The sequence below is a fragment of the Semicossyphus pulcher genome, unplaced genomic scaffold, assembly GCF_022749685.1.
Source record: "Semicossyphus pulcher isolate SPU_LCO1_2020_fin unplaced genomic scaffold, fSemPul1.0.p SCAF_15, whole genome shotgun sequence".
Classification (NCBI taxonomy): Eukaryota; Metazoa; Chordata; class Actinopteri; order Labriformes; family Labridae; genus Semicossyphus; species Semicossyphus pulcher.
The window spans coordinates 8,689,691-8,704,469 of NW_027211659.1; the positions used below are offsets into that span (position 1 = coordinate 8,689,691).

General features: G+C 41.9%; 1 protein-coding gene across 1 annotated transcript; it reads left to right on the forward strand.

Moving 5' to 3' along the window:
* Window positions 1-1,258: 1,258 nt before the first annotated feature.
* Window positions 1,259-14,505, forward strand: slc9a2 (solute carrier family 9 member 2). The gene is made up of 13 exons (XM_069662730.1): window positions 1,259-1,753; window positions 1,899-2,113; window positions 2,211-2,459; window positions 5,653-5,903; window positions 5,998-6,215; window positions 6,735-6,934; window positions 8,288-8,377; window positions 8,469-8,539; window positions 10,610-10,777; window positions 10,891-10,996; window positions 12,571-12,687; window positions 12,961-13,048; window positions 13,530-14,505. The coding sequence occupies exons 1-13, from the start codon at window positions 1,492-1,494 to the stop codon at window positions 13,949-13,951; spliced, it is 2,457 nt and encodes an 818-aa protein (XP_069518831.1). The 5' UTR covers window positions 1,259-1,491; the 3' UTR covers window positions 13,952-14,505.
* The last annotated feature ends 274 nt before the right edge of the window (window positions 14,506-14,779 follow it).

Genomic DNA, 14,779 nt, shown 5'->3' on the forward strand with positions numbered 1-14,779 from the left:
GTATGCAGCGCCTACTCCCTCCACCAGAGGGCGCCGCTGACCCGGTCTGCTACAGAGACAGACTGTACCACTTGAGATAAACTCACATGTTTATTGTAGGTGGCTGGAAGACTGTAAGTGAATGGATAAACATGGGCAGTGCTGGAAGCAATAGTCGGATCTTATATTTGAGTCAAAGTACAGAAAGCACAGAGTAGAAACGAATCTAAAGTTAGTATAAAAGTATTAATTACCAAAATATAGAATACAAATTATGCTCAGATTACGATGTTATAAGTGTTCATCACTTCAATAATGCAGCTGGCAAAGGTGGGGCTAATTTATTCAACTGCCACCATTACTTCCTGCCTACTTTTGTACATGACTAATGTAATATTGTTTTTGTTTGAGGCACTGCCTCTTTAAAATTAACCCATACACTATATTTTTTACTTATATTTGAGTTGTTTCTTTGCATTTCTCTAATTTGTACTGTATTTTTGGAGCTATCTGGCACTATAATTTCCTTCGGGTTTAATAAAGTTCTATCTTATGTCATCTCATCTCAATTTATCTTCTCGTATCAATGTATATAGCCTACTGCCACTTAGTGTAATCAATTATAATTGCCTGTTAAGGCAATAATATTTGAGGTTGAATGAATTGAGGTGAATACATGATTGAATATGCTATGTGACCGACAACTGTGTTTGTTATCTGCTTTATTCTGCAATTGTCATCGGTCCTGTCATTTTTTGATTCCAGGAGTTAAAGAAACGGGAAATTATTGTCATTACTAACTTTTGTCTCTCTTTATTATTTTTTTAATGGGCTTGTAATAGACTTAATTAAAGATATAAAGATGCAATTGTATTGGCTAATGCTGCTTAAAAAAATCTTTGTTTACAGAAGTCAATTTATTGTCAGTAAATATGAGAGGTAGCACTCCACTCGTTCAAGCCAATTGCATCGTTAATGGAAGAAACCAATTTATTTCCGACTAAAATACGTTTTAATTATCACATTATTGTTACTCTGCGGTCTATAATCCATTTAGATAAATCAGAGAGTGTAATACAGCTGAAAGTTGAAATTCCGGAAACTGGTGTCACCGAAACTACAGAGTAGGCCCTGAATGTCCCGCAGAAACACCACCACGTCCCACCCTTATGATCTGCTGCAGGTGACACCCAATCAGGGCCGCGCTCGAGGCCGCGCCCAGCCTGTATCGGAACTCGTGGACGCGCTGCAGGTGAAGCACAGGTGTGTAGCCCCGCAGTTTGAAGAGGACTCACCCGGATAGCAGAGCTGTGAACTCTGAAGAAAACTTACTTGAGCTGCAAACGATGGAGAATTCCGTGGAAATGATGATGTGAGAACATCAACAACAAATTAAAACTTTTAGAGGAGAAGTTGAGTTTCTTCTCACCTCAACTGATTTTTCTTTTTTCGACGTGAAGTTGGATTTATATTGGCTTTAATTTGGATTACTCTGTCGGATTTTGTGCTACAATGGATTTAACCAGTACCAGGCGAGCAGGACTTCTTCTCCTTAGTTTCACATGTTTAAGTCTTCTGCATGGCTCCAGAGCAGAAATCCCCCCCAAAACAACCAGGGGTGTCACGATTGTGCCCCCGATTAAGCCTGATGGCCCCCAGGCCTTCCCAGACACCGGTAAAGACAATTTACCAGTGTTTACTATGGATTACCCGAGAATACAGATACCGTTTGAGATCACTCTCTGGATTCTGCTGGCTTCATTTGCAAAGATAGGTGAGTAACATGAAACATACGCTCAAACTGTGGTCACATTTGGCACTAAAACCCTTTTATAGAGGCTGCAGGTACGCTCTTTGCAGGTGTAATGTTCATCAGCCTTGTTCTTGTGGTTGAACTTAAGTTAAATCTTCCTTTGCAGGTTTCCATGTGTATCATAAGATCACCATCTGGGTGCCTGAGTCCTGCCTCCTCATCAGCATTGGTCTGATTGTGGGGGGCATCATGCACTCAGTCCACGAAGAGCCCCCCGCTGTGCTCTCCAGCAATGTCTTCTTCCTCTACATGCTCCCCCCGATTGTGCTCGACTCCGGCTACTTCATGCCCACCAGGCCGTTCTTTGAGAACATCGGCACGGTTCGTTTCAAATCTGCCCCAGTTTCCTCAAACAGGTTCAGCTCGTTCTCCCCTCCCTCTGAAGAATTTGACATTTTCTCTCTGTGTTTTTCTGCAGGTGTTGTGGTTTGCAGTGGTGGGGACTTTGTGGAACAGCATAGGCATTGGCATGTCTCTGTTTGCCATCTGTCAGATCGAGGCGTTCGGCGTGCAGGACATCAACCTCCAGGAGAACCTGCTGTTCGCCACCATCATCTCGGCCGTGGACCCCGTGGCCGTGCTGAGCGTGTTCGAGGACGTGTCTGTGAACGAGCAGCTCTACATCGTGGTGTTCGGGGAGTGCCTCTTCAATGATGCTGTCACTGTGGTGAGTGTGCTGATACATTCTTTTTTTGCAGGTTAGTAAGAATCTGTCCTTTTTTTGTGTGCCATTTACTCTAAACTGATACCTGCTGCAGCACGTCAGCCTGCTTTGGTTGCCTCCAGGCTGCTGCTTGTTATGAAAACACGCTGAGCAAGGTCCCTCTACAAACAGTTCTTGATGCATTAAAGGCATTGTTTGGGATAATTGGGCATATTTTAGTGATACAAAACCGCTAACAAAGCACTTTACATGCGGAGAGACAAAATAAAAGTTAATTGGAAAAGCGCTGCAACTTGCAAGGGTACAAATTGCAACAGCACAAAGACTAATTTAGTGTCCAAAAGGGGTCTCACAAAGAGCTTACACACACACCTATTGTTAGTATTTTGCCCCACATACATATAGTTTCTTTACGTAAAGAAATATAGCAAATCTGTGCGTGTTCCTGTCCCCACAAGATCCCCAAAACCTTAGTAAAGTAGATTTGACTTGCTTTGCTAGTTTTCCAAAACAACCACAGGGTCCCTCTGTCTTTTAAAGTTGTTTTATTTGTTTACAAGGCTCTTTACGGTTTCAGGCCCGCCTGCATTACTAATTCTTTGTCCTTTCATAATCCTTAACGACCTCTTAGATCCTCCGCAACCAACTTCCCTAATACAAACTGTCACACAAATATGAAAATTGGCAGTTCAGCCTTTTTTAAACAACGCACCAAAACTAGAACTCCCCAACCAAGGCTGTAAGAGATGCAAACTCTGTAGCAATTTTTAAGCAACAAATGAAGACTAATTTATTGATTGAACATCGCCTTTCACGAACATTTAACTTTCCTTTGTTTCATTCTTAACTTTAACACAATGTCAGTCAGGGACATTCTCGTCATAGATTTAAGCATTTATTGCCAAATGGAAATACACTTATGTTTGGCGCTGATGGCTCCGCTCTTAGGATGCTCCTGGGTTAGCCGAGCAGCATCCCCCGTTCATTTAGCAGACGCTTTGTCTGAAGCATGTGGACGTACGTCTGAGAGATAAAACAACGCAAGCAATCAAGACAGGCTTCAGGCTAGAAAGGGGGAGGCTGGGGTGGTGGAGACAAAGCATTGCCAGCAACAGCAGTGGTGTGTGTGCAGCATTGGTGTAACAAGGATGAGTGACGGAAGGAAGTTAAAGGGACCCCCTTGTTGTAAGAAGCAGCTGTGTTTGGTGTGTTACTGGTTAGAAACACTGATTCAGTCAGGAGGCTGTCAGCTGATTACAGCTGGGGCGTATGACTTCCGTGTCCTGCATGATGTAATGCGAAACTTAATTTATTGTCTTTATGCATTCCTTTGTTCTTCCATCTTATTATTATTATTATGTAGCTCATTTGGAGGCCCTAGAAACTCCATTTATGACCCAGTTTGCACCTTTAATTTCATGACTGCTATTATATGAAACAGCAGATCCGGTATCGTTTGTCTGAAGCTTTTCTCCTCTTCCTCTAAAGGCTCGGCTCATGTTTCAGCAGATACTGTACAATTTCTCTTTTTTTATCTGGGTTAGTGTGCATGCGTGAGGACATCATGTGTGGGAGGGAAATATCTGTGCACAGGCGAGATTGCTGAACAGATAACCGACTCAAAAATGGAAGTGAGGGAATGTTGTCAGAGACGTTAAAAGGGATGTTTCCGCACATCTGAGCTGTGTAGCTTTGTTTGCTCAGATGCCGCCAAACCAGTTTCTGAGGTCACCGTTTCATTTGGTTGTGCGGGAGGGGTTAACACAAACACACACACACACCATCGTCTGAAACTTGTCTGAAGGGAACTCATGCTCAAATTTCCCCCCTCTCTTCCTCTTCTCATTGTGCTCGGACACACCCACGCAGCCACCTCCATAAACCGGCTCGTACCTTTGGTGTGCTGGTGACCCTTTTGTTTGGTACACAGTAGCCGAGCTGGTGCAGAAAGTGAAGGCAAACATTTACCCAGGAGACCGGGAGAGCCCAGGCGTAGTCTGTGCAGAGAGAGCACCCGTCAAACAAGGTGTCATATTTGAGCTCTGCTGTCCCAAGTTAGCTGGTGAGAGGTGTAGGGGCTCTTATGGTGGAGAGGAGTTACTGTAGGATCCTATTTTCAACATTGCGAGGCTGATTATTATCTGTATCTATGGATACGCAAATTCAAAAGAGGGAACTGTTGATCCCTCACTCACGCACAGAAATTCTATAAAAAGCAGCCATCAGCCTGTCTGCCTTTGCCCATTAAAAGGCTTGTTAACTTTACTATCTAACAGTCTCATTCTAGAGCAGAAGGTCTACTAAAAGGATACATCTGGTGATATTCTGTATGGGAACAAATCCCATGAAAAAAAGTCATAAATGAATCGATCCTTTAAACAAGGCTCCAATGTTGTCCACCATTTTTAAAAAATACTTGTACATCTGTGGCCAAAAATAGTCCCCAAAGTTAAACTGTGCTGAAATAAAGTAGGGTTTTTTTTTTACCTGTTTTTCACGATTTAATATCTTTAGTAGGAACAAATTGGCTTGGGGCTGAGTTTTGCAGACAGTTTTTTGGTTTTTTTTTACTAAGTAATTTGATTTGTTTCTTTAAAAAAAAAATCGGGTGGCGGTTTAGCTCAGCCGCCAGTTTAAGTCGCACGTCCCATATACTGAGGCTACGGTCCTCGATGCGTCTCCCGACTCCCACCTTCGCCCCTTTGCCACGTGTCATCACCACTCTCTCTTCCCCTGTTTCAGACTCTACCCACTGTCCTCTCTCTAAATAAAGACATAAAAGGCCAAAAACTAAATAAAATAAAATATAGAATATCTCCTGTCATATTCTTTAAACCAGCTGGTCTCTAGTTATGCGTTAAAGGAACTACTCAACAATGTTTGTTGCAGGGAATCTTTAAACAGCATGTAACCTAGTAAACATTTAAGACCCTAACCCACAATTTCCCACTGCGATGAAACTGTGACTGAGTGATAACGGATAGAGCTGAAGGAAAAGAAGAGATCTGCCTGCTCCTTTGTCCTGAGTCATTAGCATGCTTAGGTAAAGAGATCATCAAACTGCAAACAGTGCAGAGTAAATATTTCAATAAATCACTGTTATCTGAAACGGTGTCATCAGAGGCCACAGCCCCTGACTTCACCCATGACCTCTCACATAAAAGACCGGTTCTTTTGTGTGTACTTATTTTTTTAGGTGTTGTACAACATGTTCAACTTCGTGGCGGAGATGCCGGTGGTGGAGCCGGTGGATGTTTTCCTCGGGGTGGCGAGGTTCTTCGTGGTCGGCCTCGGCGGGATGGGCTTCGGCATCCTGTTTGGCTTTGTGGCCGCCTTCACAACAAGATTCACCTCCAAGGTCCGAGAGATCGAGCCGCTCTTCATATTCATGTACAGCTACCTGGCCTATCTGGTGGCCGAGCTGTTCGCCATCTCTTCCATCATGGCGTGAGTAGACTTTGACATTTTTCTAGGTCCAAATATTGGAATGTCTGAGAGTTTCAGCAGCAGCATCACAGGTGTGTCTGGTGTTTCTCTGCAGCATTGTGACCTGCGCCCTCACCATGAAGTACTACGTGGAGGAAAATGTCTCCCAGCGTTCCTGCACGACCATCCGCCACGTGGTCAAGATGCTGGGCTCCATCTCCGAGACGCTCATCTTCTTCTTCCTGGGGGTCGTCACCATAACAACGGAGCACGAGTGGAACTGGGGCTACATCCTGTTCACGCTGCTGTTTGCTTTTGTGTGGAGAGGCCTGGGTAAGCAGAGGGCAGGGGGGCATCTGTGTCATGTTGTAGGTCAGGTTGTGTTTGATTTGGCGTCTGGAGGTCTTGTTGCCGATTCAAGGTGGCCTGTGGCGTTTTAAAGAACTATGAAGCCATATTATAACTCATGGGTTTTGAGGATCTTTCCTTAGATCACATCTTTGCAAGGGTTTTATGGTGGAATAAAGCATTCAACAGTCTTTTAGACTTCTGAGTATCAACATTGGTCAGAAGGGGAAACTCTAGATCTCTAGATCAACTTTCATCACAGCTTTGCTTTGGGGTTGTCCACGGTGTACCCCGCCTCTCGCCCAATGACAGCTGGGATCGGCCAAATCTTAGTCCTTGATATCCTCTGCTCACGAATTTGATGGACTGTTCACACTTGTGTCTGATATTGGCAAACTAGCAAAAGGAACATAAAGTGAACGATCATTATTATGTGCTTCTGCTTTAAGCTTGCTAATAATATAATTTCAGAAAAAAACTAGCATGTTTTCTACTTCCTTCCAGGTGTCCTTGTGCTGACTCAGATCATCAACCCTTTCCGCACCATCCCATTTAATCTGAAAGATCAATTTGGCCTGGCCTACGGTGGTCTGCGAGGGGCAATTTCTTTCGCCCTGGCCTTCACGCTTCCTGATAACATCGGCCGCAAGCAGCTCTTCATCACGGCCACCATTGCTATCATCCTCTTCACCGTCTTTCTTCAGGTAACAGATATGTCGGATTGGATTTCTTTTCCAACATCTTTCTTGTGAAGCCGTCAGTATTACAGGCTTCTATAGGTGTTGTGCTTCTTTTCAGTTATTTTAAACAACAAACAATACAGGAAAATACAACCGGCAAGACAAGACAAGACAAAAGACAAACCAACAAACAAAACCAAACAAAATGAAATGAAACAAGAAAACAATTTCAACCAATCAATCTGCAACATTTAGCCGCAGAGCACCAAGAACGCTCCGTCAGTTAGCTACAAACAGTTAGCTAGCTACTGCGCTGTGGGAGAACGCCCACTTCTCAACGATCAAATCAAATCCCCCTCATGATATGTCCCGCCTTCACGTCCTGTTTCACTCGGAAATACGTCACGATACGGAAGCTAGATACTCTCCAAATGCCGTTTTAGCTCAACTTTAAATAATGTGCAAATAATATAACCCCTCCCCCTCCAAACCCCCCCATCCCTGAGCAGTGCTACCTGTGATAATGACTACTACTGCCTTTGCAGTGCATCATAACTGTCTGTTCCTTCTGTTGTCGGATTGGACATAATGATTTTTGATGGCGGCTCGATGTCAAGACAATCTGAGTTGTCATTAAGAGAGACCTCTGAAACCACCTTTTAGTTTGAAATGTTTTCATATTCGGCCGAGGAACATATATTTATATTTATTTATAAAATGTTTCAACCACAAAGTACAGCATTTACAGCCACAGCTAATTTGGAATGCCTGTCGCTAAATGGAAATTTTAAAATGCATGAAACTCAAAATCAAACACACAAACTTTTAACAACGAAAAGAAAGTCTGAACAATACAAGATAGAAACTAAAATACCCATAATCCCCTAAAATAATTAGCACCAGATCATTCATAAATAAATGACTAAACACTCTTCAAAAAGTGTCTCAGTTTCAATTTTAGATGATTCCTATCAGGATCCAGTTAAACAAATAAGATTGGCAGTTTAAGAAAGAGATCTTTGTCTAAATGAGTATTTACGTAAGTGCGTCTTTAAATTCTCCTCGGGTTACTGAGCATGAAACTCTTAAGTGGAGCCATGAGGTTACAGAGCACCTGAGGAGCCTGATTATGTGGGCATTAAAAGATGAGTCTAAAATGAGCAAATTTAATAAACTCATCATAACATCACATATTTTCGTTTTATTGCTTTGTCTGTACTGAGGCGAAAACTAGTTCCTAAGACTTGGACTTTAACTGACTTCAAATAAACGAAACAAGTTGTGTCCTGTCTACTTCTTTACTGTGCACTGTGTTTTGGGATTTTAAAAGATTTTTCTAACTATTGAATCTGTGGTCTCTCTTATTCTCCTCTGCAGGGCATCAGTATTCGCCCTTTGATCGAGTTCATCAACGTCCGCAGAACCAACCGCGATCTTGCCACCATCAACGCGGAGGTTCACTGCAGGGTATGACACAGATTCTGATCGCTGTAAATGTGACGGACAGCATTTTGTTTTTTTTAGCTCGCAGTGTTAAAAGGTTTAATTTTTCTCTCAGCTCATGGAGCACACCATAGCTGGCATCGAGGACCTGTGTGGACAGTGGAGCCACTTCTACTGGAAGGACAAGTAAGAAACGTTCTCTCTGCTCATTTTGCTCTGCTTTTGTTTATCACACCGAGTTTACAAGTACCCTGCAAAACTTACATATAAGACACTGAATCTTAAATTAACGGCTGCTTAAAGGTTAGGGAGTTGGCAGTTTTACTTTACCTGCTCTCAGTTTCCCTCTTTGTGGTTTTGTTTGACGGTGCTATTGTTCACCGCGGGACTGTGTGAAAATGTTTTCAGCTATAATCACACCCTGGAGTCGTGTTCAGCTTCCACCATCAGCAGCTTCACTGATCTGAAATGTGTTTTACTTACTTCCTCATAACCTCTTTTGAATGTTTCACCCTAACACCAGGGAGAGGCCACTAATGCGACACAGTCGTGTTGCTTGTGTAGTGAGACGTGTTCCTCGAGTCTCAGAATGTAGATTTAAAATTAAACAAGTCCGAACAAGTTGTGAAAAAACAAGTAAGAAGTGCAGATAGCCTGAGAGCATTTATCAGAAAATAAAGTGTCTGCTGATCGATGTGAGTCAGAGGATCCTGTCACCAGCTGCAAGAAACAAAATTGAACTGAAGTAAGTAAAGAGATGCAGGAGAACTCAAGTGTCACAGCAGAATTACAAGAACCGGTCAGCAGTACAGCAACTTTACAAAAGAATAAGAATAGTATACACTTCTACTTTTAAGAGATGAGGCAGAAAACTAAATATAAGGGATTCAATTCTACACACATTAACATAGATGAAATATTTGCAAAAATGTTAAGTTATGTTTTATCCTCTGAAATGAGTGTTTACAATATTATGCCTTTTTTCCCATTGAGATGCTTCTACGTAAGGATCCACAGAGACAAACAGCACCATCAAACACAAACTATTTACACATCGCCATTGCCTTAATAAGAAAAATAGGTTCATAAAATAAAAAGACAAAATAAAAATAAATAAATAAAACAATAATAATCATAATAATAACAACTAAAATTAATATTTTATAGAAAGGATATTGTGTGTGTTCATTCTACATCGTTTCAAAAAGGGCCAGTTATAACTGAGTCTGAGAGAGAAGCAATCAGGAGATCAAGAGCCTCTGCAGTGGATGCCCACGCTTTATGAATTACAGCTAAAGATCTTTCTATGAGTGTATTATAGTCTTCTTTGCAGCAGTCGAACTTTATAATATGATTTTCCTAAAGGCCAATCTGGTTTTGTCCCTGAGTGCAGAATCACGTCGTTAAATAAAAATAAGGAAGGTTGTTTAGGAATTGGGAATTTTTTTCTAGACACTTCGAAAGGTTCGATACCAAAGTGCATTCCTAAAAACATGAAAGTATGTACCAATAATATCCTGATTACATTAACATTAAGTCTCTTTTTTGATATGCAATTCTGAAAGTAATCTCTGTTTACAGATTCTGCAAAGAAAATCCAGAATCTTGTCCATGTCTTGGTTTCTGTTTGTGGTGCTTTTGTAGTCCGAGTGGTATTGACCAATCACGTATCAGCAGGCTCTGGTTCCATGCACGAAAAACAGCACGTGTGGAGATCAAAGGAGCGGAATGCAATTTGCTGTAATGCCATCCCGTCTCCCATCAGCAGTCATCTGACAACAATTTAGCTTGTATTAATCTTTATAAACAGACATCTGCATTCTTAGATGTCGTATCTCAAATCCAACGCCGTTCTTGATGTTTTCTGTCTTTCTTATTGGAAACACATCCCATCAAAACACAAAAAGCAACAACTATTTGTAATATTCACGGGCATTTTTTGCAGTAAAGTTCATCCCTCTGTGTACTACAGCTCCATAGTCATCCCAAAACTATTAGAAGCAAATCAATGTGCCACAACTTTGCAATCTGTTCATTATGAACATATTGTTAGTTTTAATCCTTTCAGGGGATTTGTTCCAAAAGAAAAACAACTTAGAATAGCATCAATTTAATCCTTTAACCTCCTTATTATTCCATCATCTCAAATTCAGTTTGCAGTTTGACGTCACTGCATCAGAGCCTCCACATGTACCTCTTTTTAACACAAACGTTGAACCCTATTCAATGTATACATTCCACTTCTCTTTACGTCAGGTTTATGAAGTTCAACAATCGAATCCTGCGGAGGATCCTGATCCGAGACAACCGGGCCGAGTCCAGTATCGTGGCTCTGTACAAGAAGCTGGAGCTGCAGAACGCCATGGAGATCCTGGACACGGTGTCCGGAGACATCAGCGCCGCTCCGTCCATCGTCTCTCTATAGTATGAAACATTTATCATGGCTCTGTTCCTGACAAACAAACCAGCTTCTTATTGTCTGATCAAATGGATAGATATTTGTTTTCTCTTTTAATCTGTGTTTATCTCTGTCTTAGTGAGGAGAAGAAAAGCTCTGCTAAACCTAAGAAGAAGTTCCTGGCTGCTGACTTGAGGAGCATGCACGACATCCTGTCCAAGAACATGTACAAGATCAGGCAACGGGTGAGATGTGAAATAATCATGCAGGATGACAGCTTTGTGCACACCATTTTGCTTTGTCATACAGTACTGGAAAGTAATTAAATACCTTTATTTAAGTTCCATACTTCACCTAATTATGATGTGTTTGTGCTTTACATGAGTACATCCATTTTCTGCTGCTTTATACGTCTACTTTAGTACATTTCAAAGACAAAAACTGTATTTTTTCTCTGTCACAATTTTAGCTCCGTATTTTTAACAGCTGTAGTAAAAAAAAAAATTACCTTAAAAGAATGTAAAATAAGCTTATAAAGTACATATAATTGTTGAAGATTAAACCATTCTGCGGATACTTCTTTCACAGTTTCACAAAAAGGCATCTCACCTTTTGTTAAGTAAATGTTTGATTCTTAAAGAGGATACAATTATATGATATTTTAAGAAGACACCAAAGAAAGACAAAGTCACGTATTTCGCAGCCCCTCAGATTTATCTGGTAGTTTATAGATTTATTGGTAAAGGCAGAAAGCTTTTCCCAGTCTTTTGCTGTTGTTAAAGTATACTTCCAGTAGTAGAGCATAGCTAAACTGCTTAGTAGTAGTGCATACTAGATTGAGATAGCAAGCAGCCATATAACATGTGCTCCTCTACAAAGCTGCATCATTTAGAACTCGTACAACGAAGCCACATGTATTTGTTCTTCATAATACAGTAGTTGTGATACTGCTTTTAGATTTTTACGACAGGGCAGCAACAGCTTGATAAGACAAGACAGCTTCCTTGTAAACTTGAAACACAGAGTTTCTGCGACGCCTTCCCCACACACAACAATGTGATTGCTCCAACTCCTGAAACTCGGAGCTGTTTTGCATAGCCACAGACTGCAGCTGGTACTTTTCCATTAGTGAAATGACATCACCATTTAGAAAGCCCACAGAGACGCTTTGATGTGCAGACAAATGCTGAGCATGAGCTGCTGTTCTGAGATAGACTGACTATCTTCACAGCACGTTATTGCATTTATCTCTGTATCTAGCAAATTTGTATTTATTTGACATAGCATTAGATGGGAACGCAATGTCAACAGAAAGGAGTATTAACTTGGTTCCTATTGTTAGGCCCTTTGTGAAACAGAAGCATTTTGTTGGCACGAGACATTTCTCAGAGCTATAGAAACCTTTCGAGTGTTTGAAAGGCCGTTGTGTTTGTTTAGAGTATAGCTAATGGCTGCAGGACAGAAAGAACTATGTTGACAGTGATGAGCTCAATGCATGGCGGAGGTTAGTGTTGCTGCTCATGCAGTGTGTCCAAATGCACACATGGACCCTTGCGGCTCAAACAGGTGTGGCCAGTTTAGGTAGAGTAATCTGAGCTTTAAAGAATGCTGCCACCTCTCAAAGCATCTTTACTGTGTTTGTGTCAGCCTTTGTTATCTTCACAGTCATTGGATGAAAGGGGGAAGCCTTGTAGCGGCCTGTAGGCTGACTGTGTTGGACAGAGATAGGTCCAAAATGGTGGAATCTGTGTCTTCAAGTTGTCATAACTCCTCTGGGATTTTTAAATGTATCTTTTCCCCTTTTGTGTTTTCTAACCAGACGGTGGCATACACAAACAAGCACGCCCTTCCTAACGACAGCCACTCGAGAGAGATTCTGATCAGACGACACGCCAGCATCCGTCGGAGCCTCCGACCGGGCAGCTTTCAGTCATCGGTAAGAAGGAAAAATCTTTATAACAAGGGCTCACATTTATATAAGATACTCTTTTTTACATATGTTCTTAGCCTTTAAGTTTATAGTAGGTAAGTCAGAGCTGAATTAAACCTCATCAGAAGCAGGTTAATTATCTATCAGCTACACTGAAATGAGAGAATCCAAATCAAACATGACGTTCCCCATCTTATCCCAACCCTTGTTCGTGATTCTCCTTTTCTCCCTTGACACGCTTTCTTCTCACTTATTTTGCTTTTTCGTTCCAACGTTCAGATGGTGCCAAAATCTCAGAAGTACTTTTCTCTTCCTGCTGGGAAAAGTCTGGACTCCAAGTTCCCTCCTGTGAGGCTGAGCCACACAGGTAAGCTCTTACACTACCTTCTATCCCTTCAAATGTATTTCCCTTTAGTAGATTAAAGGTTTTTAAAAAATTAATCATGAATGCAAGGTTCATTATTCGTTTTTGTTTCCACAGCCTTTATCTGTATCTCACAGCCTTCTTTGGTAAATGCTCAGGTTTTATATTTGTATATGTATATCTTGCTCCTCAATCAAGCAAACCCGACCCACAGCTTTTTTCACTATGCTCTGGCTGACGGTACAGCCTCACAGGTATCAACATGGAAATATTCTGTGTTTCATTTAATGCACATAAGTGTATGTTTATGTGTGATCAAGTAAAGTTAATGAAGACTGACCCACCGGCAAGTCAATGAGGTTTAATTTTGCCCATTCATTTGTGCACACAATAAGGACCTTTCTAGTGTTATTAACACACAGTTGTATAATGTGGTATGATGGCATGATTCACACTTAATTTCACTTTTTTCTCCACCTTTCAGATGATCAGGAAACCATGTCAGAGGTGGCCTACCCGCCCTCCAGACGCTCTCGGTTCAGCCAGCCCTCACGCTCCTCCTCCAGAGCCATGATGCCTCTGCGCAGGCTGGACACCCTACAGGAAGCGCCGTCTGTCAACGTGCTGGATGAAAGCACGGGGGAGGAGCGAGGCCGGGCGGGGCGCGGCGTGCCCAGAACGAACTCCTCCTCCAGTGACTCCCGCCTTCCTGCTCCTCGCCGTCCCTTCGTCGAGGAAGACAGCGGCTCAGCTGATAACTTGAAGAACGGGCATCATGAAGCAGAAGAGGAGCAGCAGCAGCAGGAGGAGCCTTCGTCTCCTCCTCCGGCCTGGGCTGCCGAGCCCAGAGACAGCGCAGCACGAAACCCTCTGCTCAGGCGGCCGCAGTGGAACCCGAAGAAATAAAAGCCTTTCTTGCATTTCAAGCGCAGCTGGACTGCCAGGTTCTTAAACAATTCCCGGGTCTCTTCATAAAACTGTGCAAGTTAATGAACACTGGAGGTTTATTTATTTCTTATTAGAGGTGAACCGTCCTCCAAAATGAGCCAAAATGCACGGTCAAGTGAGTAAAGTCAGCCGTATCAGAAGCGGTGCACTGTAACTATATTCTGCTAGTTTTATCTGTGACGTTATTTCAACCGTTCACCTGTGATTTTAAAGACGTTGTCTTCCTGTAGGATGTTTTAAAGACATGTTATTTAAACCTTTTTATATATCGAGTTATTATTTCTTTGTCCTTGCATGTAAATATTATTTTTTGTGTTTTATGACCTTTTGCGTGCCGCAGTTGTACAATATGTATGAGGATAGTTTTTTATATATAAAGGCCTTATTAGTTTAAAATGAGAACTATTGCTGTGCAGTACAAAGCACCAGCAGGAGGCCTTGTGTGTCTGTTACAATGATGGACCCCACAAATCAGGGCCCACGTCATTATTATTATCTGTAATAAATTTTTTATGTTGTAGAAATCTGTTAAAATGCTTCTTTTTTTTTTTGCCTTGATTAGATATGACAGCTGAAGGTAGACAGGAAATATGGGGAGGAGAGAGTGGGTGCATGACTTGCACCAAATGATCGGCAGACCGGGAGTCGAGCCTGTGATCATTGGTGGAGGACTGTAGCCTCTGTACATGGGGGACCTGCTCTACTAAAAGCCCAATTAAAATGCATTCTTAATTAAACAGTGGATACAATGTAAGTTTACAAGCGTGAGACTGAAACGCTGACCAA